Raw genomic sequence first — 25305 nt, 5'->3', positions numbered from 1 at the left:
ATCTTCAAATTCACTTGATTCTGCCTCGGATCAACTAACCCCTTACTTAGGCCTTCAAATAATTTCTTATACCCATCTTTTCCAGTTTCCAGACTTCAGAGGCTCTCTGATTATGTCTTTATATTTGGATGCAAATGTGAATCCTACATAAAATATCTTAATGCAGGTAAATTAATAGATTCATGGTGTGGCAAAGGGGACAGAAATGTAGGATAACATTGGTTTGTCCTTTGTGCCTCACCACAGGGAACTTAGGTTTATTGGGTTACTCCCATCACAGTGCTCCCATTCCTCTGTATTTACTTGTAACTTCTTTCTTTGTGCTCTGTTGACTTGTGAATATTGTTTTTCTCTCCTCTTTAAGTCCTTTGCATAGTTTATTCAGAGCAATGTCCTTTTCCTTTGGGCACAAGAAGACAGCTAATGCTATGCTTTTGTAACTTAGGAGTTAATTGACTCTGAATGATATTTTCCTACTGCACATCTGTTCTCTCAACTTAAGCCTCAGTTGCCCTTACTTCCTAGCACCTCAAAAGCAGGGTCCCGACGGGGGATTGGATGAACCCAGGGTAAGCTGTGAGCTATGTGCTACCCTGATATTGAAACAGGCCTGGCCAAAGCGCCATAATACTTAACTGTAAGTTAATAGCATGGTCATGGACAAATTCTGTCATGATTCAAACAGTAATAACCAGATTTGGACACTGCTAGGGTTAGGAATGATTAATCTGGCCTGAGCACTGTAGTCTGAGTCTGTGGTGAGATGACTCCAGGGAGTCACCCTACAAGCCTCAATGCATCTCTTACTGCATCCATACAAAATAACTAATATTAAGAAGCAGAATTAAGATGCTAATTAAGATGTTAATTGAGTTAATTGGACTAAGGAGAGGAGAAACACCCCTAGGTGGTATTTCACCCTTGAGCCTGATCAGCTATCAAGAAGGGCTTTCTTATGTTGATTTTGCTGCTGGATGGGGTGTGGTGATAACCTCCTATGTGGGGAGTTGGAGAGAGAAGAGAGAGACCAGGGCAGCAAGAAGGAGTGCAGAGAGACTAGAAAGGGGGCGGGGGAAGCAGAGGGAGAAGGATTTAGGGGAAGAATTCAGGAGCAGGCGCACAGAGAGACAAGAGATGCGGCTGGGAGATGGAGAGCCTAGAGAGGAGCAGGAGAGAGGAGGAGACGGGCATGAGGGGCAGGTGAGACTAGAATGGGGATCTTAAAGAGACTGCAACTGGCGTGTGGGGAGAATGGAATAAAGAACAACTGGTCACCAACCAGCCTGGCTCTCATTTCCTCCTTCATCACCCATGGCACGGGTGCCCGCAGGTGGGCAAGCGGCTGGAGTTCACCCAACCCGGGAAGCAAGAGGGAGAGCCGCCCAGGCTTCCCCTGGCCACCCCAGAGATTATACACAGAAACATACATTATAGGAAGATATTGCAAGAAGACTAATTTGAAGTTCAGTCAAGACATATTTCCAATAGGTAAATTGTTGAAAATAGATAACTATCCTATGTGTCTGAAAACTCATTCCTGTCATCTTAAATCTATCTTCAACAGCACCAGGACATCTTCACTAACCTAACTACTCTTCCTCCACTGGGTTCAATTTCAAACCTATTAACAACACTGCATCAGTCCTCAAATTGCACATTTGGCCTCAGGAGAATAAGTGGAGGAAGTGAGTGCATTGCATTGAGGATCACCATACAAATCTAAATCAGCAAACAGTGTCTTTCAGCTCTGTTTTCCTCCTGATAACATTTTGTTATCCACAGGGATTCTCTAGTTCTTTGGCTTTTACAGAGGCTTTTATTAATTCTCCTTGTGGATTGTAATTTTTTTTCTATTTGGGTCACACACCATAGTGATTAGGGGTTATTCCTGTCTCTGAACACAGGACTTTCTCCTGATGGTGTTTGGGGGACCACATGGGATGCTGAGGAATAAACCTGGGTCAACTGCGCATCTTTCTATACCATAGCTCTGGTCCCGGGATAGTAAATATCTTGAGAACAGCAATTCCTAAATCACATAGTATTGTTTTGAAGCTATCATTATGCACAAAATAAGTGGCCCAAAAGGAAGTTCCTATGATCCAATTTATTTGTAGCATATTTAACTCTGAGCCTAAAAATCTGCAGATATGATGATATTTTAGAAGTCATTATCTCACCTTAGCTTTTCTAAACTGTTTTTCACCCATGCAACTCTTGCCTAGAAATAGAATACTACACAAATAGATTTCCTTAGAAAGTCGAGATGCAAAACGTAAGGTTTTATTTATTTGGAAACTTAAGGAGTACTTGAAAATGCAATGTCTGAACTATTAGCACCAATCCACACATCACATGGATGATGGGGATGGTATGAACATCATTTCATATTTGAGAAAACAAAATAAAAATATTGTACCTGAAAGACTTGGTTTAAATCACAGAAATGGGACCCCTACAGATAATACAGGCTTAAGGCACTTGTCTTATGTTCAGCTGATGTGGTTCAAGGGGTTTATATACTACTTGATGTGATCAAAAAAACTCTACCACCAAATAACGTAAAATAGAATAGAATGACAAATCCGAGGTCCAGAGAGAGGTCCACTATGGGGATGCACAGCAGACCCAGATTCAATTCCCAGCATACCATATGGTCCACTGGGCATTTCTAGGAGTGGTCCCTAAGCCAAGATCCAGGAATAAGTCCTGACCATGCCAGCTGTAGCTCCCAAAACAAAACAGAACAAATAAAACTGAAAACACTATCATATCAAGCTCCAATCTAAGTCAATCTGTGAGAGTTTGGCTTTTTCACTATATCAGACTTCTTTTATAAACAAGAGTGAACTATAAGCATATTTTCTTCTAGTCAATAACACATATTTTGAAAACCAAAGGTCCATATATTTATTTAAAAATAGTGATATTAATCAGTTAAACATGTCTTATAGTTTAGATTCATTTTTAGTATTTTCATATTACCATTTCTCTACAGTATAAAGAGACTAACACGTATCATGGCTTCTACGTGAAGATTCAAAACAAAGAGAAACATGATGTTACAAAATTCTCACTGCTCACTGTGATGAAACCAGTTTTATAGTCATGTCTCACATTCTGTTCACTTTGAAAATGATCTTTATGACCTTAACAGTGTAAAATCCTTCTAATGCCTAGCATACAAATTCTGAAAAATTAATTTTAATTTTTCATAATTAAAATACAATACTTTAACTGAAAAAGAATGTAAGATGTAATACCTGACAAGGACATTTCAATGGAACTTCAAAAAACATATACTGTGAAATATAACTGCCAGCATGTTATTTGTATTCATTATCAAATATGTTATCACTAACTCTAAAAGTCAAGAAAAATATCAATAAATTTTGTTAATATATATTCTATTCTCATACAATGAATATAACTTTAATTCTCTTCATTTTGTAATTCTCAAAGTGTTTTATTCTGCCAAAAATTCATGTAACAATACGTAAATTTCTAATAATACTAAGTGGCTAATTGAATGTCACATATATTTCATATAAATTGTAAATTCATAATTAGCTTGAGAATCAATTTTTCCATATATGTATGAATGAAAGCTTACTGTGCATTAGTGAATTGCATATTGATCTTAATCTTAAGTCTTTCAATCAGCCTAGAAAACTTTGTAAACCTGGCATAATATATTAGAGTATTGTATATTTGACTTACATACTTCCCATTTCATTCTTGTAAGCACCTTCACAGTTTGCATAAAACTGTTTTCAAAATGAAAAAAATTGGTCACCAACCCTATGTTAGTTTGTTGGAGGTTAAAGACAGACTTTCCAATATACTCTAGAATCACTTGGGGCAATTTTTTTACTGTTTATTGTATATAGTGTCTGTAGAATTTATAAAATCTTGTAAACTAGTTTTTTAAAACAGAGAGTTGATTCCCAATTAAAATCTCAGGATCTAGGATCAAGCAGATTGTACAGACCTTAAAGCCTTTGGCTTGCATGTGCCCAATGGGAGTACCAGCATGACACATGGTTCTCTGAGTATTACCAGGGCTGATCCCTGAGCACAGAACCAGCTGTACCAGCCTTGAACAGAGCTAAAAATTGCTGTCCTCAGAAAAGATCCACATAATTCCAGGGTGGGAAAACTGTTATTGAAGTGTGCTTGCAATTTAAAATATTTATTACTTAATTTGTTTTTATTATTTTGGTTTTGGAACTATACTCAGCAGTGTGAAGTAGTAATTAACTCAATATCCTTTATACCAGCAGGCTTTTATTTATTAAAAATATAGAAGTTTATCATAATTAAAAATAAAATGGACATATACAAAATAGTAATCTCAACAAAAGAACAGTTTGGGGGAGGACCACCCTCAGATTCTCTTGGGGGACCAGGGATTGAACCTGGGCTAGGCTAGGAATGTGAAAGCAATGTACAGTCTCCAGCCCCACAAAAAGTACAATTTAAAGTCTCTATACTTATGCAATTATCTCATTTAATAATTTAGTTTTGAGAAAAAACTTATTATTTTATCTAGGCAGGTATTGTATATATATTTTGACCTGACAAGTTATAAATTGAGAGAAGATACTTGTAAATCCTACATCCATCACATCCCAAATATATAATTCTGAAAGTTAAAGGAATTTTGCTCCATGGCTTGGAGGCCAGCCACACATACTAGGGGAAAAGGCAGCTCAGATAGAGAAGGAAGCACCAAATAAAGGGTGTTGGGAGGATCCTCCCAGGATGGGAGAAGCATGCTGAAAGTAGACTATAGGCCAAACATGATTGCCACTCAATGCCTCTTTTGCAAACCACAACACCCAATAGGAGAGAGAAAACAGAGGGGAATGACCTGCCACAGAGGCAGGGTGGGATGGGGGGAAGGATACTGGGATCCGTGGTAGTGGGAAATGGGCACTGGTGGAGGGATGGGTATTTGATCATTGTATAGTTGAAACCCAAGCACAAAATTTGTAAGTCCACAACTGCACCTCATGGTGTTTCACTAATAAAAATTTTATAAAATGAAAATGACCCAATTAGAAAAAATGGTAGAATAATTGTATGGAGACTTTAGTAGGAATGGAAAATAAATAAATGGAAATATGCTCTCTATCATTAATCTTTAGCAGAGTCTAAATCAATCACAGAAGGTACCACATAGTATTCACTATGATTGGATGATGATATTAAACTTGCCTGGAGTTATTTTTTAGATGAGACCAGCTCCATAATAAGTGATAAGTAGTGAAAGGAGGTGGATCTAGTACAGACATAAAATTAGGTTCTATTTTTTAGAAAAAAAAAGATAAATCCGGCAATATATACAATGATTGTGAAACACGGAGATGGAAGGATAACGAATCATTTGGCACTCTTACTAGGTGCACTGTTAGATTAGTCAAAAATTAGATGAAATTTTACCAAATACCATTAACATTTTTAACAAAATAATTTTGTCAATAAAATTTACTATTTATGTTACAAACACTCCCATTACAAGTAACTACATCAAAAAAGACACAATACTGAGGAAATGGGTTGAGTTGGAGGGTGATTTATTTCATAATGCCCAATTCCTTAGTATTTCTAAAACTGCTCACTTTTTATTTTACTTCCATGCCCCAAAGTCCTTTTACCTCTTTTTTTCTTTTATCTCTTTGCAATCTTAGACTTCTTAAGTATTTTGTCTTACTTGCATAACTTAATTCTATATCTCCTTATGTAGTTATTATTACAAACTCTTCCTAGTGATTTCCTTTTGTTTAATTCTTAGCTCATAATTCACAATTAATTTAGAGTGACCTTTTTAAAAAGTCAAACCTACTCCATTTCCCACTTATGAAATCCTATAGTGACTTCCCCCCCCCCCCCGCCGAGGTTTCATAATAAAGATTTTTCAGCATATATCACCTTATCGCTCTAAATACACAATTTTGGTTATGCATGCAATATTTACTGCATTTTAACTTGCATATTTTCTTCCAGAGAGCAAGTACTGTGTTTTATGGTCAATATTTTATCTGAGGCAATAAAAGTAATAGGAAAAAAAGAAAAATAAAAGATCTCTAAATATCTAGTTTTTTGTGATTATTTTGTATTTGTGTAGATTACAGTACAAGTCTGTTTTTGAATGAGAATATGGAAGAGTAAATTACTGAATAAATGTCATATGCGACTTGCAGAATTACAGAAAATAAGGAATTAAAACTGATTTGCATTTGAAGAATTATTCTCCTTTCTATCCTCTGGTCTTATCATTAACATGTGTGGGCTGTGAGCTGAGGCTTGACCTACAGATCTGTAATATTTGGGCTACTTTACTACAATGGATATAATCTCATTATTCAAATTCACAGCAGTTAATTTAAATTGTTATATGAAAGAGCTCATCCAGTGTCAAATATTCAACAGATAGTAATATTTAATAGATAATGAGAATAATATTGCCATTTGTAAGTCTTGAACAATGAGATAATAGAAACTGTCATTAATATTGCAGGAATAATTTCATGCACAATTCATTCAGCAAGGAGCTTCCATAATACATTGAAATATTATGTTGAGGCCAGATTATAGGTTGAAAACACTGAAAAATAGGCTAGGAAAATTAAACCTATGGACCTTCAAATGCAAAAGTTTAAGTATAGTAAGGAAACAATGCTCTGTTGTAGTTTTTCCAGGTTTCTGACATCTGACATTCATCAAAGTCAAGTTGCTAAATGGTATTCAGAAAATAAAAAGCGAACTAGCCCTTAGGTCCCAGGGACCGAGTTCCAGCAATAAATTTCACTTTTTTTTCTCACTCCCTAGTCTAGTCCTAAGATTAAGTTGCATGAGAGAAAGTTGTATTCACCTATAATTTTTTACAGTCACAAATGTGTACACTTCATAAAAAGTATGTAAAATGTAAAAGACATCAGGAGCTGGAGAAATGGTATGGCAGGTAAGGAGCTTGCCTTTACACAAATCAGACACAACCCAAGTTTGATTCTCAGCAACCCTGAATACTCCCAGGAGTAATTGCTGAGCATAGCCAATAGTAACCCCTAAGCATTGCCAGGTGTGACTCAGAAACAAAGAAACCAAATAAAACATAAAATAAAGGTATAAAAAAATATCTTGGAGACCATTAAGCTTAGCCTTCCATAAGAGAAGCCTATCTCACACAATTTACTTTAAACATCCTTATACAGAAGCCCTTAGAATACATTTTATTGTTTTTCTAGAATATATAACAGATGGATTTTTTAAAAGTGTTCACATTCAAAGGGTTTTGCTAAACAACACGAAGTTGAACATGAAAAGATTGAGGCAGGGACCAGAGAGACAGTACAGCAAGTTTTTGTCTTGCAAATAGCCCAGCCTGTTTGATCCAAAGTACTGAATATGGTTCACCAAACATAGAGCACTACCAGGAATTATCCCGGAGCTTGGAGTCAGGAGTAATCAATGAGCACAGCTTGTATGAACCCCACCACCAAACTAGAAAAAAAAATATCCCTGGAAGCAGTATTTCACAGGGTACATTTTCATTTTTTGTTTTTTCTGGCTGTATCATTTTTTTTCTCACATTAGTAGCTTTTTACTTGTGTTTCAGGGCCAAACCTGTACTTAGGACTTTACGCTTGGCTTAGCGCTTAGGGGTCACTCATGGTGGGACCCAAGGGACCATCTAGGATACCAGAAGGTCAGTCATGTTCAAGGTAAGCACCATAAAAACTGTATCTTCTTTAAAGCCTCAAAAACTGTTTTCAAAACTCCAAATCTGTATTAAGTTGATCACTAGTAATATAAGTCAATATCAATTTTATTAGGGCTGGAGCGATAGCACAGTGGGTAGGGTGTTTGCCTTGAACGCGGCGGACACGGCTGACCCAGGTTTGATTCCTCCGCCCCCTCTAGGAGACTCTGGCAAGCTACGGAGAGTACAGCACAGCGCGTACCCAGAATGCCCCACGGCAAAGCCTGGCAAGCTACCCATGACATATTCGATATGCCAACGCAGTAAATAAGTGTCATAATGGAGACATTACTGGCCCGTTAGAGCAAATCGATAACAATGGGAGGACAGTGACAGTGATAATGATTGATTTTGTTAGTAACTGATAATCTTTGATTATACCCCTTTCCACTCATCTTCTTGACACTGTTACAAATATTAATATCATTCCTCTTAGTCTTCAGACTCCCAGCTGGCAACAGAGATCTTCCTTATATACAAACCCTGAAACTGCTTTCACGGTTAACTCCTTTCATAGTTAGTTTTCTGAGCCACAAATCTGATCAAATTATATTCTCACTTAGTAGCCCTGGAGACTGAGTACAAATTTTACAGAGAATAAGGTATTTTCTTAAAATAGGAAAAGTGTGGGGCTGGAGTGATACCACAGCAGGTAGGTCATTTGCCTTGCACGTGGCTGACCAAGTTCGATTCCCAGCATCCCATATGGTTCCCTGAGTACCACCAGGAGTGATTCCTGAGTGCAAAGCCAGTAATAACCCCTGTGTATTGCCGGATATGAGCCCCCCCCCCAAAAAAAAATAAGAAAAGTGTATTTTATGACAGTCTTTGTTAAGTACATAATAATTTGAGATTAGGGACTGTACCTATGATATTCACAATCCTCACACATAACAAATAATCAATGATAGTAAATATATTGATTAGGAGAAAGATGCAAACAAGTTCTAGAAAACTCTTCCTATTTTATTTAGTCATGATTCTATAAACTATTTGCTAATTTATTTTAAAATATGTATTGTTTTATTGGGCTGGAGCGATTGCACAGTGGGTAGGGCATTTGCCTTGCAAGTAGCCAATATGGCCAACCCGAGTTTGATTCCTCTGTCCCTCTTGAAGAGGCCGGCAAGCTACCAAGAGTATTTTGCCTGCACGGCAAAGCCGGAAAGCTACCCATGATGTATTCAATATGCCAAACACTGTAACAATTGTCACAATGGAGACGTTACTGGGCCCGCTTGAGCAAATCGATGAACAATGGGAGAACAGTGCCAGTGACAGTGACAGTGATTTTTTTATTGGTATTGGGATACAAAGTAAATAGAACCACTATTGTTCATTGTTTTTGTGGAGTTAATAGCAGGGAAGAGGGTGAGAAGTAAAAATAAAAGTCCATAATTAAAGAAAATAAGTTTGCACTGAGAAATTGGCAACCATGTTGCTTATCTTTCCAAAAAAATCCAATAACATGTAAGACTTCCTCCTTATAGAGTTTCTGGATCTCTCACTGTTGCTGATTTCAAGCTACCAGTAGAAACTGGTTGAGGGTTGGGGCAAGAGATATATTGTCTTGCACACCACCAACCTGGATTTGATCCCTGTCACCCAAAATGATCCCCCTGATCCCACCAGGAGTAATTCATGATGACAGTGTGATGAATAAGCACCGATCACCATGGGTGTTGCTCAAACTCCCTGAGCTTCCCTGCCTACCACCACCACAAAATAAATAAATAAATAAATAAATAGAAAGTGATTGGTTGAGGAATGCTGACACTGGTGGTGGTTGTGGTGTTGAAAGATTGTATGTTTGAACCGTTATCATGAGCAGTATTAAAAATCAAGATGCCTCCGTGGTGGTGGGAAATGGGCACCAGTGGAGGGATGGGTATTTGATCATTGTATAATTGAAACCCAAGCACAAAAATGTGTAAGTCTGCAACTGTACCTCATGATGTCTCACTATAAAAAAAAATCAAGATGCCTAAATAAAAATTGCAAAAAACATATGTATAGCAAAAGATATCTGAAAAGTTGAAAAACAAACAAAACAATCAGCTCACAGAATTCTCGAATATCAAACATTCTATGCTAGAGAGCCATACCAGTTGATTCCACCACTATGGATAGTGCTGAAAGTGTTTAGAAAAGTAGCAACTGACTACTTGAGTTAGGGAGCAATGGAAAGGCAACATAAAAGATGACACTGTGCTGAGGTACAAATGAAGGGAAGTTGAAAGTTGAAGGTCAGATGGAAGAACATCACAGAGAGCTCTTATAAGTAACCTAAAACAGAAAAGTCTTTGGAAAAACAAAAGACAAAAAATAAATAAAAAAAAAAGAAACTCAGAAAAGTGCTTGGCACATATGAGAGACAAAAAGAAGAGCAGGAATAAAGAATTTTAATTTTTTTTTCAATTGAAAGAAAATCTTGACATTGAAAAAGTTGAAACACTTTAGCCAGATTAAAGACAAAATTTTAGGAGAGTTGAATTTAATTATAAGCCTACTGCATGTTCTAATTATAACTCGTCAATTACAGGAGAAAAGACTTCTTATTTACTATTTATCAGGAATCTGGGTATCCAGAATGGAAGATAAAGCAAGAGAAAATTATTACTCATTCTTGTCCACCTATATGATTAGTTGAAAATATTTCAAACACTCAAAACTATTTCTTCAATCTTAATCTTGAAGATCATACGAACTTCATTATGCATGTTAAAAGAACAAATAACTTAAACATATTACACTGAAATATATAATTGGGTCAATTAAATAAGTGTTTGGATAAAATAAAAATTAAATCATACAAAGAGAGCAAGAGATATCTGGATGGAATTTAGTTGTTAAGATCCTTTTCCCCTAAGTCAAGAAAAGTAAGATAATTTTGTTGCTGATTTTTACCACCAGAGAGGTAAGAATGGGCTGAATTCAAAACAAAGTTTTAAGAATTAATCAGCTGGAGTTCCTCCTTTTTGAAAATAAATCTTATTGTGAAACAAATGAGGAATAAGAGGATTAAACTTCACTTATACTGGATATGATAGTAGATTTGGCTTTTATCATTGAAAATATTTTTATGGGTTAATTATATGGGGATCTAGCATATCTGTTTCTTCAAAATTTCGATGAATCAGAATGTGTCTGGGGAAGAAGATACTTCTTGTACCTGTACCTTGTAAGGATGTGTATTATTTGTTCCAGTATTATGCATTTGCAAATAATGTTCTAGAGAAAGGGATTATGATTTGTAGGTAGCCTCACAAGGAATTTATTGCTACTGACATGTTAATTATATTAATAGTTGAGGTACTATTTTTATCCAAGTAATTTTAATTTGTATACAAATTCAAATTGTTTCAGTATTAAGGCATAGCATTTACACAGAATTATAAGTGTGAAGTAATAGCTAAAACATTTGAGTTATTTCCAAATACATGAATTATGTAGAATAGATTGTCAAAATTAGAAATTGTTTTCCAGGTAAAGAAAGATAAAAATCTTCTTCTTAGCTCTCTACAAATAACACATAAGGAAAAATATTTACTTTTATGAAATTATAGAATGCTATTAATAAATGACTATGGAATTCATTTAAAGCAGTGAATCTCAACACCAGATTATTTTACTTTATTACTGTATTTCTTATTCGATATGCCAAAAACAGTAACAATAATGGGTCTCATTCCCCTGACCCTTAAAGAGCCCCAATATGACACTGGGCTACGCTAGCACATAACAGGGATGAATGGAGATGTTACTGGTGCCCACTCAAGCAAATCGATGAACAACAGGAGGACAAGTGATACAGTAATACTGTATTTCTATGGGAAGCATGCAGGCGTGCTGGAAGTATAGGGTTGTGTATGAGTAATATGGGGTAAACTTAGGAACTCAAACATACGAGGCTTGTGCTCTACCACTTGAATTATATACCTGATGCAATATTATTTTACTTTTTTAAAATTAGATGCTGATTTATTTCTCCTGGATTACAATTGATGTATGATATAATCATTGAAATAAAATAAGTTTAGTACATTATGCCAATTTAGGTAGAGGACAATAAAGAAACTTTAGAAATCAATCATTAAATCATTACCAGCAATTATAAATAAGATTTAGAAAAGAAGAGAGAGTTCATATTGCCCTGCTTTCTGTCCTAAATTGTTCATTAGTGAAAAAATCAATTCTTTGTGAATTTGAACACACTTCTAAGTATATCAAAATGACCATATTTTTGGAAATTCAACAAAAGAAGCCACATAATTTGACTGAATCTACATTGAAAATAAAATTAAGACAACTTGATATTACTTGAATAAAAAAATACCAGTCTTAGTTAAATCTTCACCACCATCATTACAATCATCATTATCATCATTAATGATCAATTAGACATATTTAGAACTTAGAAAAAATATTTTACATGTGTGACTTTAGTGTATATTTTCTTTCTGTATTTAAAACTTAATTTCAATTAAAGGTAAAATATGAACTGAGATTTATTTAAAATTCAGGCAATTTTCAAAATATTTTGGGCAGGAATTAATCTTCAGATGGAAATATCTTAACATAATTCAAGAAAGCCTTCTTGCAAGGCTTATAGCAAATATAATTGACTATTCCCCAAAGTGAGTAATATTAATAAAAAATCCTGTAACATATTAGCAGGTTTTAGTAAAAGGAATTTGAAAATAAATAATGCTGCAAAATAATTTTATCCAGAGTTGAAAGTGCTTTTCATATTCAAACAAATTGTCAATCTACACACATTACATATGCAGGACTACATGTAGAATTACAACCACAAGATGGGAGGGCACTGGAGGCAGAAGGAAGACTGTGAGCCAAAAGAGCAGGTGGGAAAGCATAAGGCATCCTTTGAGAAGCTGTAGGGGAATTCTGGAGTTGCAAGAGATAAATCTGGAAATGGATGGCAAGAGCCAAACTGTGGATGTTTTGAATGACAGACTAGTTCAATCTCTTTTAAAAGTTAGTTACTACCCATTGAGATTTCTGAGTAGGGAATAATAGTAGAAATATGATACTTTGGGAAGATAATCTGTCCATACTAGATTGCTTTGAAGCAGGAATAATATTTAGAGAACACAGTTAGAAATTCCTAGCAAAGATTTAAGTAAAATTGGTGAAAAGATAATGTACAATAAAGAATGAAAGAAAAATCTATTGAAAAGAAGACATGAGACACAGTTTCAAGGATTTTAAGAGATTCCCAGGGGTGATGATGGTGTTGGTGACCAGAAGAAACTTTTGAAGTATCTTTGTATATGGCTCATGTCTTTTACCCAACTCAAGCTTTCATAAATATTTCTACCATTCTTGATTACATGGCTTACTTATTCACTCTTTACGAATTCCAGCTATTTCACCATAGCCAGAATCTGGAAACAACCTGAGTGCCCAAAAATAGATGACTGCATAAAGAAACTATGGCACCTCTACACAATGGAACACTATGCAGCTCTCAGGAGAAATGCAGCCATGAAATTTGCCTATAACTGGACAGACATAGAGAGTATCATGCTGAGTGAAATGAGTAAGAAGGAAAAGGACATAAAATGACTGCATTCATTTAATAGGACGAATAGCCATGGCCATAAACAGGGCTTAGGAGGAGTGGTCAGTGGTTGGAACTAACCACAAGTAGTGCGGGACTGATGGTACATAAGAGAGAAGAGACTGCTATGACAATAATAGCTGGGAATAATGATCATGCTGGACAATATCTGAGGTTTAAATGTAGGTAAAGGGATATTCTATATAACCTTTTAGTATCAATATTGCAAACCTTAATGAACAAAAACAGAGATAGAGAGAAAGAGAGAGAGAGAGAGAGAGAGAGAGAGAGAGAGAGAGAGAGAGAGAGAGAGAGAGAGAAAGAGAGAAGTACCTGCCAAAGATGCAGGCAAAGGGTAGGAGTTGGAGGGAACCTGGGAATATGGGTGCTGGGAAATGTGCAACTGGTTGAGGGATGGGTATTGGAATATTGTTTGACTGAAATTCAATCAAACTGACTGAATGGCTCTAAAAATAATTTAAAACATTTTTAAAAAGGAGGGGCAGAGAAATAACACAAAAAGAATTCTAGCTAACTGTCATTTATTCTATCTAAAATTGAGTTTTGTGTGCTTTCTTAGTGTCCCGGATATACAATTCCGACACATGTAAAAATGTACTTTGAAAGTTTATTGAAGTATTTATCTCCCCAAATAGATTTTAAGACTTCTGAATATAGGGATCAAATATTTCCATTTTTTACAATTAGCACAGTATCACACAATACAAATGCAGTCACTGGTGAAGGACCATGTCTGGGAATGTAGAGTATGGATATGGCTAAAAGGAAGAAATGGGCATGTAAATGGGTTAAAAAATTGAGGAAAGGTCATTTTATTTTGGAAAAAACAAAAGAAAGAGAATGAAGAAAACAATAAAGTAAAAAATTGGCATGATTAAAAACTTCCAATGACTGTTACACAAACTTAATTCATGAATCAGGGTGCTAAATCATTCCATGGTTTTGGTCCTGTCAGAAATATAAGATATATGACATATCTTTAAAAATAAAAGTATATTGCATTTTCCAACTGCATATTTTATATGCACACATCAAAATTTATGTTTAGTCAAAAATGCACATTGTTTATTCTGAATAAGCACTTTAGGTTTAAATTAAATAAACTATTATATATTCCAGATACAACTTGGAAGGTACAACTGATGCTCTGCATATGGAATTTCTTAGGGATATTTAACACACCTAATTTCTATTTGCCAGTATTTCCTTACCTTCTGCAAGAAAGATAAACTCTCACAAGCCCTGGTAATGGGGCTCATTGATAAAATGATTTGCAGGTGTAAATCATGTTTGAATGCTGCCACCAACCCACTTGCCAAATTTAATTCCAATGGCACTGTCTTTGAAATGGCTATACTAAAACATATGTGATATCCTGATCACCATCACCACGTGCATGTGAGCACAATTTAAAACAGTCAGTTACCCAGTCATTGTTACTTTTTCAAAAAAAATGTGCATGAACCTTGTAAGCTCTTCCACAAAAGAGTGTGCAAACATCACAAGTGAAGTGTTTGACAGCTGGTGAGTACTTCAGTCAAGTGTGAACACCTTCAGTCATCACAGCAAACAAAAAGAAGAAAGAAGGGAATCTAAGAGGATGAGAATAAAGTCCTCCTAATTCACAGATAAATAGAAATCATGTGTACAATATTTGCTCTGATAACTTTGACACAAAATGAGCTTTTAAGAAAAAGAAATGTAGTATTTCCACCTATCATTACTTCTCAACTTTGCCTGACTTCCTATTTGTTTTCTATGGTTCATTTATTAACTTTGGATCTCCATAGATAGTATTTTCATGAAAACATAGATGTACATTCTCAATTGACAATCCTTTTCTCAAAGGCCTACCTACTATTCTTTGTGTCCTGGAACTTTAAAAGAGCTCTGTGCTTGTTTCTGTCCAGTGTTTATATACATATATAATCCTAAAATAAATGCAAATCTGCTCTTTGATCTGCTGTAAGCTTACCAGTGGTTTTATGCTACTTCTTTGGGGTTTGGGGGTGGGTGGAAGGAGCAACTAACAAACATAATCAAAATTTTAATGATATAAATAGCATCTATTTATAAGCCTAATGCACAAATTTTTTCTATAGAGAGACATTCAGGAATATAAAGAATTTTTTTCCATTTGACTTACCTGTTTATGGGCATGATCATAAGAATTAATATGATTATCAAACTCCTGGTGCTTATGATACTGCTTATCACATAATTCACAGTAAAAGTTTGCCTTTACATCTTCCAGGGCCTTTGCTGTGGACTTTTCTTTTTCTGAAAAATCCTTTAAAAAAAGACAAAAATATTGATTACTGGATCTCATTAAAATCAAATTGTGGTTAATTTTACTATGATGTAAATGTATGCTAACGAATTCCTTTTGTTTTTTTCTCTTACCCTAACTTCTTGAAACTATGAAAGTAACTTTCACCCCAACCTTATCTTAAAGTTATCAACTGGTCTATAGTGAAAATGCTCAAAGAAGCCCTAAGATGTAGCTTGTCATTAACCATCCTTCTTCTTGCCACTCATTTTTCTTAGGTAGGTTCTGCTAAGTCACCCAATGGGAATATTCAGCACCATTTCCTCTGCCCATCCAATAACCATCTCAAACACAAATCCTTTGTTTCCTTGAAGTATGTCACAGAATATATCTATCATAATATTTGATTAGGGTATTGATTCAATTATTTTATATCATTCTCTTAACTCTTCTAGTATATTTCTCTGACATGTCAGTACTGGAACTTGCCATTCTTTCTACTAAAAAAAAAGCTATTTGCCTACCAACTCGTTAACTGGTGTGTTCCTACTCTTTTCCAACATGTGATTCTGCTCAATTTCAGAAACATTTCCTTTGACTTTTGTTTTGGTTTATTATCTAATGCATGTATGGACATTCCAATTTTACTCCTTCAAGATATTTATATTTCTTGTCTTCCCAAATGGTAATGTGTACCACGTAACTTAATCTTTTGACAACTGATTTTTCACTTCCATCCTTCAATATAGAATCTCTGAATGAACAAGGGAACTACAAAATTAGTGCCTTATTTATCCATAACCTCTAATTGCAGCCTAAATTTCTTTCACATGCATCAGTTTCTGTTGGTTATAAAAAACAGGTTTATCACATATTTTTCAAAACTGCTATTCTTACTGCTCTGACTGTGCTCTACCTTGGAATCTATGTCACATCATTCCCCAGTTTAAAATCCTTTTGAAGAACCATGAAGACACTATAGGACTTAAGGCATTTTCCGTGCACACAATGAACTTTAACTCAATCATGGAACCACATATGGTCCCAAGAACAGCACCAGGAATGATCCCTGTGCATACAGCAAGGAGTAAGCCCTGAACATGTGGCCCCTTAATACTCCCCCTGTAAACAAATCCTCTTAAAATATTTCATTTTCTACTTAATAGCAACAGATATTTATGAAGCCATGAGCTTATATTAGGCTATGTGAATGTTCAAGTGCAACCCTATAAAAATAAGTTAAATGCATATATTACAGATGTTTCAATCAGTGCTTGAAATGACAGTAATCACTGGCTTAGTAAGCCTCAGTGATTTGAGTTAAAATTGCCCGTGCCTAGATCTCTTGTTAACAAAGAGCTATGCTTACTATTTCCATTTAAGACCAATTTCCTTAATACACTATTCAACTTCTAATTTTGTTAATGTCATCTTATATCAACCCAAGCTTTCACATTAGCCACCTTAATTCTATTATCAAACATGACATATGATATTAAAATATGCTTTGTGTCTATTGTTTCTATAAATCTCTTGAGAGTAGCAACTCTTTTATTCATATTTGGGTCCACAATGTCAAATATATTGTCTACCCCAGAACAAATACCTATTTAATATGGATTACATAAATTAGAGGGTAATGGGGAGGTGCATATTCATGTTTTCTTCTATTCTACAAGATTTTCTCTATTATTTCAGTGCCTAAACAAAAGAATGACTGGCAGTTTGAGGCCTTCAAGTAAATATGCATAATGAACTCATGAGGAAAATAAATGATGTATTTTAACTTAGTTCCTCCAAAAGATTAATACTGAATTTAAAAATCACAGGATTGGAGTTAGTACAGCAGGTAAGACAGTTGCCTTGCATGTGGCTGATCTGGGTTCTATCCCTGGCACCCCATATGGTTATCTGAACCCATTATATGTGATTCCTGAGTGCAATGCCAGGAGTAAGCCTTGAGCACAATTGGGTGTTTCCACTAGCCAAAATAAAGAAGAGAAAATTAAAAAAAATCATGCCAAAAACATTTCATAACGGCATCAATGTCAAACAATTTTGAATGCATAAGCAATTTTTGTAGCTTTTCATAGGTTAGATGAAGTAATCATGCAATTAATTCAGTGATGGTAAGATAATGAGTGAAGCACAACTATTAGTCTATCATGTAGTATAAAGCAGAAAGACCATGAGAATTATTAAAGAGCAAAGCTAGAAAAGCATCTGAAATATCACCTGAGAAATGAAGGAAGAATTTGGTTATGATCTAAGCTAATGGAAGATATTAAAGTGATTAGCCTGGATGTGTTCACTAATGAGAATGTAGACTCTGATTTCAGGGCAAAATTCCAGTTGCTAAAGGAACTGGGTTAATGCTCTGCTAATGTAGTAACATGAAAATTGTGGCAGAAGCATTGAAGAAGATGATCTAAATCTTTGGTTTAGTAGACTAAGAATCAGAAGAAAACATGATTTCTCCTGTTTTCCTTTTCTTAGCAGATTCTTTTATTTTATATCATAATTAGTGAAGCTGAAGTGAAACTAGAAACTAATATTTTTTCTTGCTTTACTGTGTAACTAGAACAGCCTTAGACAACTGACACAATATCTTTGTGCCTTGGATATTTAGCACCTCTGTCACAGAGCTAACAAATGCCTCACCTTTTATTAACTGCGGATGAAAAGTGAGGTGGAAACTGAGAATTAAGGTTAAACCTATGACTTACAAAAAGGATTTCTATATAATATGGAAATATTATATCAAGGGATCAAAAACTTAAAAAATAAAAATTGAGGGTAAAAATCTCAGGTATGGATCACTGCCGATCAAGAGCCCGGTAGGACCTGAGGAGTTATGGAAGAAAGAAAAAAAATAAAGTTAATAAGACTTTTTGGCAAAAAATTGTACATGGAGATTAGAGCTAGGACTGACTTTTAGTAAGAACCATAAACCAGTGAACCATGATTTACTCAGTAAGAGGTAGGGCGGTTCTCAAGTGTGAAATTGAACTATCTGGGGCAAAGAACTGAATTAGTCCAGCTGATTATTTCAGAAGGCTAAAGGGTAAGTCTCAGACTACTGGTATCTCATAGTTTAAATTACCAGTTAGCAGAAGAGACAACTGCTGTTGAGTAATTTCATGATTTATATAAAATCCAGTAATAAAAAAGGGGGCATAGCTTCTACTATGTCAAATAGAATCAATCTCATTTATCTAATCATTCCTCTATTCCTCTAAGTATGCAAATGCCCAGTTATCTATTAAGCATGAGACACTTAAGAATCTGTTTTCAAGCAACTTCTGAGTATTATTTTTTAAACAAAACTGAACCTCCAAAATTTATGGTATAATATGACAAAAGACAAGGTAAAAAAATTAAGATAGATTTGAGTGATAATGATAATTACTACAGAAGTTGCCTACTTAATATTAGTGAAGAGGGGCTGGAGCAATAGCACAGTGGGGAGGGCATTTGCCTTGCACACAGCCAACCCGAGTTTGATTCCCAGCATCCCATATATCCCAGCATCCCTGAGCACCGACAGGAGTAATTCCTGAGTGCAGAACCAAGAGTGACCCCTGAGCATCACTGTGACCCAAAAAGAAAAAAAAATTAAAATTAAAAAAAACTGCCACTGGAAACTCATGAATTTAAAAAAAAATAGTGAAGAATAACTGGAAGGAAATTCAGAATATTTCCCTTTCTCACATAGTGTTATAAGCGTCAGAATGTATTACCTTTTTCTGAATGATGAATTATTTTAATGGTCAAATAGACTTAAAGGCAACTTAAGGTGAGTTTTACTTTCTGAAGTATAGCATATTTAATTATAAAATCTTTAAATATATATTTAGAGATAGAATAGTTACCATACTCAGTATCAGTAATGTTAATAATTAAAAGAGTCATGAAATTCATAATAAAATAGTATAAATGTTGGACCAGAGGGATAGTACAAAGGGTTGGATGTTGCTTTGCAAGGCTGATCTAGATTCAATCATCTGAATCCCATATGGTGCCCAAGGTTGCCAGGAGTGATTTCTGAGCACAAAGTCAGGAGTAACCACTAAGCACTTCTGGGTGTGACCCCAAAACAAAACCAAACAAGCTCCACCAGGAGTGATCCTTTACTATAGAGCCAGTAGAAAGTCTTGTGTACAAACAAACAAAAAACACAGTGTAAATGCAATATTTTATGTATAACTCTACTAGTTTTCTATTTGCTCAATTTTATTTTCCTACAATATGCATAGAAAAGGAGGCTACAGAAGATTTATTTAATAACATTTATTAAATAATAGAAAAACACTTGTTAGACATTCTCAATGATTCATTAAAAGTTGAAAATGAATTATAAATTGAAAATGACAATTATCTTAACAAGAGCCATTTTTTAAGCATTAGGTATTGCCAGTGGGTATATAGTGTTGCAGTTCAGTAAGAATTCTGTAGTAATTAATTGCTTTTTATAATTAATATGTAGGTCAAAACAGAGAGAAATATTTTTCACACCAAGTATTGTATATTCATGCATGTAACAAGTGTCTATAAAGTGCAAATATTCCAAGTAGAGCAATATCCTTATTTAGAAACACCAGGTACTTGCTACCAATTTATTTTTGTTGTAATGACAGTTAAATGTTAATATTCACTGAGTTCTCACCATATACCAGTAGTACTCCAATCAATTTATACATGTTGACTGCTAATCTTATCAATTAAATGTATTTGTCTATCATTATTGCATAGATTTTATAAAAGTTATGAACATATTTTGAAAACTGCTTGATGTTGGAAAACAAAGACAAGGGGCTTAGAGAGACCATACATCATGTAGAGTGCTTGCTTTGCATGAGATCAACCTGAGTTTGATCCCTAGGACCTCACATGGTCTCCCAAGCTCCACCAGGAGTGATCCTTTACTATAGAGCCAGTAGAAAGTCTTGTGTACATCCTGATCTGACTCCCAACCACCACTACTCCAACCACCACTACAGGGAAGTCAAAAACTGAAAAAAAACAAAGACTAGATTTCTATTAAAATATTCCTGACTTCAAAGCTATTATTAATCACCATGCTTTCAAGCTACTCCAGCTACTTAGGCTTTAGCCAGATGCCGCATAATTCTGGAATGTTCTCTCTCTCTCTCTCGCTCGCTCGCTCTCGCTCTCTCTCTCTCTCACACACACACATATATGAATATATATGTAGATTTGGGATAACACAGGGCACCTAGATCCAGAAGAAAAAAACTAATTATAATTTTAAGTCTATGAAGCTCTTGAAGCTGAGACATGGGCACTGTGAAATACTAGGTTATGGTCCTATTTCTAGTGGTTGTGAATATGTGCACTGATTATTAAAACAGAAAAAGAAGAAATCAATTGCTGCTTTCTCTATCTGCTAGATGGTAATATCAGCTCAGAGCTTTGAGCATTGAATTCATATTCTTTGCATGAAAGCTCACATTTGACCTTTCACTGTTCTATGTTAGAGATTGCTTTAAGAATTCTAATATTCTCTAACCTGTTCTATTATATTGCTCCCAAATAAAAATCGCTTCAAAGAGAGTACATTTCCCCACTCCTCTGATCAAGTGGCTGTCACGGACTCAGAAAACTCTTTCAGTCCTCACCACCTTCCTGTAACTCTGTAGCCAACTTGGTAATGGAAAATGTCCGTTAAAGGGATTTATTCGTTTATCTTATTTTTGTGATGGGAGAAAAAAATTAGACCTTGAAGACTGACCATCATGAATCTCAGTCTCTTTGTTCACAGCAGTTCAAATGCAAAGGGTTTAGTAACATCAAAAATTAAGGGGAGAAATGAGCAGCTTGTGAGACTGTTGTAAGCATAAAGTAAAATCATATTAATGAAAGATCCTACTGTATTGAGAGCTAAGTATGTACTTGATGTTTGAATATTGTGTGAATAATTACTTGAAAATTATTTTAAAAGAATATTTTTCTCCTATTTGTTTGGCTCTCGGAGAGCCTGGCAAGCTACCGAGAGTATTCGGCCTGCATGGGCAGAGCCTGACAAGCTCCCCGTGGCACATTCAATATGCCAAATACAGTAACAACTACAGGTCTCATTCCCCTGACCCTCATTCCTCTGATGTCTTTTCCCAACTTTTTCAAATCGTTGGGAAAAGACGAGTAAGAAGAGACTGCTGAAATCCCAGGGCTGGGAGGAATAGAGATGTTACTGGCGCCCGCTCAAGTAAATTCACAATAAATGGGATGACAGTGTTACAGTGATACCTTTCTCCTATGAGTCTACAAAGCAACTATCATTTGCTGATAAAAATTTGAACAAAAGAAGTCTTATCTTTAGCCAACAATTTTGTAGAAAACCTTTCCTTTCCAGTAAATTAAAATTTGACTTACCTACTAGGATTTTCAGATGTTTTTATCTCACAACATAGTTTTAACTTTGAACTCCTTAGGAATTCTATACATAGGCAAGGAGCTAAGTATATGATTAATTAATATTATTATTACTAAATTGGTTTTCTTAAAGTTATGAATGACATCTTTTATTAAAAATGCTTTTCTATTTAGTACTAATTAAAATGGTACTAATTACTTAAGAAGAAAAAACTTTATATATATTTAATGAGAAAATAAAATTAAAGAATTAAAAAAGTAGAGAACACCTTTCCTATTATGTATCTTGCCCAACCTTAGCAATGTAAGGTCTTCCCTGGAAAATTAAATTGTTGAAATGATGACAATAAAAGTAGATGAGTATGAACCTAAACAGGTGGAACTTTTAGATTTTTAAGGACAGTCTTCTCTTTTTTGTTTGTTTGTTTGTTTGGGGGCCACATCCAAACTGCTCAGGGCTTATTTCTGGCTTTGTACTTAAAGATCACTCTGCCAGGGTTCAGAGAACCATATGGGATGCTGGAGATCAATCTTTGGCCGGCTGCATGCAAGACAGTAGACTTGCCTGCTGTACTCTAGCTCAAATAATTCTCCCTTTAAAAAATGTAGAACCTAATATCTAAGGATTTAATCTAAAAATAATCGAGACTCTTACATAGAGACTCACAATCAGACTACCAATTCTTCACTTTCAATATTTTCCAGCACAGCAGTAGGGCGTTTGCCTTGCACACAGCCGGGTTTAATTCCTCCGCCCCTCCCGGAGAGCCAGGAAAGCTACCAAGAGTATCTCACCTGTACAGCAAAGCATGACAAGATACCCGTGATATATTCGATATGCCAAACACAATAACAACAAGTCTCACGATGGAGATGTTATTGGGCCCGCTCGAGCAAATCGATGACCAATGGGAGGACAGGACAGTGCAATGCTAAATTAAAAATAGATTTTGGTTTCTCATTATTGAAAATATTAAAAACAAATACAATCAAAGTTAGAGTAGCCCATAAATATCTCAGTAGGTATTATATCAGCTCCTTTCTGGATTTGCAAAAGAGTTTTACCCTCTTATTAATGATTCAGTGAAACTGTGCAGGTTAGAAGATAAATACAGCTACATTAATTATGTGAATTTGACTCTGGATGGCATGCTTTAGGGACAGCTAAACATCATTTTTTAACTTGGAAAGGACAAATTTCTATCTTACTAGCAAGATGGGAGCATACTGATTACATTCCTGTTCATGAAGCAACAATTAAATATTTGAAGTTTGCTGTGTAATTGCTTATTTTGTAGAAGCTCCATAATTGTCTACATTTGAATAGAGATTATTTTTGAAAAACACATGCATTTTCATTAGAGCCACTGTGCATCAGCATTCTACACCACCAACTTCATTTTTCTTGGCATAAATTAATATACAGCTCTTCCAGAAAAACACGTTAAAAAGTGCATAAGGCAGTTGCAGTTGCACCCTAATGTAATCAAAACAGTAGCTATTTCTTTATTGCTTAATTATGCTTGTCTGCTATGAAGGAGAAAAGGGCCAGGTATAATTTTCAGATTGTTTATCGAATGGCTACAGATGCTGAATTGCACAAGCATGTAAAGGTTATGGATTAACCTGCCGGTTTTGTTGCTGGTGTTGTTAATAACTAATGAAATTGTAAAACACATGTAAGCTGATGAGATTATTGGACACAATACAGTGTTAGTACAATGATATATGCAAGAACTACATCTTTTTTAGAGAAAATCTAAACTCTCAAACTAGGCCTTTGGTAGGAAAGAACAAAAAGGGTGTATCAAAAAATAAGTAAATTTTCTCATGGTGAAGGGAATTACTAAAACCATTATATAACAATTCTGAGTCTACAGTTCATACCCAGTGAACTCTCATTAATAAATATAGAAATAAACTTTGGTATAGAAGAAATAAATATATTTAATTTGTTTTTAACTTTTTACCTGGTTATTTTTCATGCCATAGGGGAGAGACTTATAAAAGTTGAAGTATGAATGGGAGTATCAAAATTCATATAACCATATAACACGAAGAGAATCGTAATGTAAGTTATGTATGTTAGCTTAATAATAATGTTTTAACATTGATTTATCAATTGTAAGCACTTAGCCAGTGTTCTATTGCAAAATGTCAATAAGGGAAACTATACATAAGAGTGAAAAGAGAATATGAGAACACTATGTAGTCCCTGACCAATTTATTTTTTATAAGCCTAAAAATGCTCTTAAAAATAGGTGGCTATTTAGAAGAAGAAAAAATAGGTGGCTATTTAGAAAAACATATATACAACTAAATTACGTTTTAATAGTCCTATCTTTGAACTCAAAGGAAAACAATGTGTGGTGCAAGAATAATTTAATCCATTCTGTGCAATGTATATTGCTGAGCTCCAGGCAAGCCTAATGCCAAATGAAAAATGCTTTCATACAGAGTGACTGTGAGAATCTCTGCTCCCTTCTGTCATTTTCCACATGACAGAAAGCAAGTTGCAGTAACCCTAGAGAAAATCAGCAAATCCTGACATCGTATTTACAATCATTAGATCCACTGGATATTCAAAAAATTTTTTTCTATGTTTGAAAGAAAGATTTTAGACTGTGTGTGTGTGTTGTGTAGGTGTAAAAATACGATAAGAAAATGAGTTTTTTTTTTCCTGCAAACCGACAATACCTTTCATTTATAAAGGTAGTAATTACCACCCCATCAATTCAGCCCACAGATATGTTCAACTGTAACAAATATAGATATACTACATTCAACTAATTGAATATGCTTAAAGAAATATCTCCATTGTGCTTTAGACAGGAAGCACTTTCATTTAGCCATTACTCCTGCTGCAATGACTTATTGCAAAAATGCAATTAATAGTTTCTGACATTTCATTTTCTATAATAAGAGAAATCAATGAAAACTGTCATGTAACTAAGTTTTCTAGAACGTTGCTAGTGACACCCACTCAATTACAAACCATAATTTTTAATTCAACAGTTGTAATAGCTATTTGGTATAGAGAAATCATTAAGATATGCTGACCTAGACATTGCTTCACCTTTGCTTGGAACATAACTGCAAAAAATGTTTTCTTTTTCTTTTTTAATTCTTTAAAAGAAGGTGCAGTTGAAGATTGCTGGGTGAGTTATCTTTGTTGCGATTTTTAAGGTTGTTCTGGTACTGATCTGTAGAGTTCTTAGGAACCATACTTTGTGCATGTGCTAAAAACAGGCTTAGAAACTCTGAAAAGATATA

At 34.9% G+C, this 25305-nt stretch overlaps 1 protein-coding gene across 1 annotated transcript in view; it reads right to left on the bottom strand.

Moving 5' to 3' along the window:
- Positions 1-25305, bottom strand: part of ZNF804B (zinc finger protein 804B) — a 578621-nt gene that overhangs the window by 83940 nt on the left and 469376 nt on the right. Inside the window, exon 2 of the mRNA XM_056118379.1 lies at positions 15517-15660. Coding sequence (XP_055974354.1) covers positions 15517-15660 — 144 coding nt within the window. The remainder of the gene's footprint in view (positions 1-15516; positions 15661-25305) is intronic.

The sequence above is a fragment of the Sorex fumeus genome, unplaced genomic scaffold (genome assembly GCF_029834395.1).
Source record: "Sorex fumeus unplaced genomic scaffold, SorFum_2.1 ptg000037l, whole genome shotgun sequence".
Classification (NCBI taxonomy): Eukaryota; Metazoa; Chordata; class Mammalia; order Eulipotyphla; family Soricidae; genus Sorex; species Sorex fumeus.
This window is presented reverse-complemented; position numbering and strand designations above follow the sequence as displayed.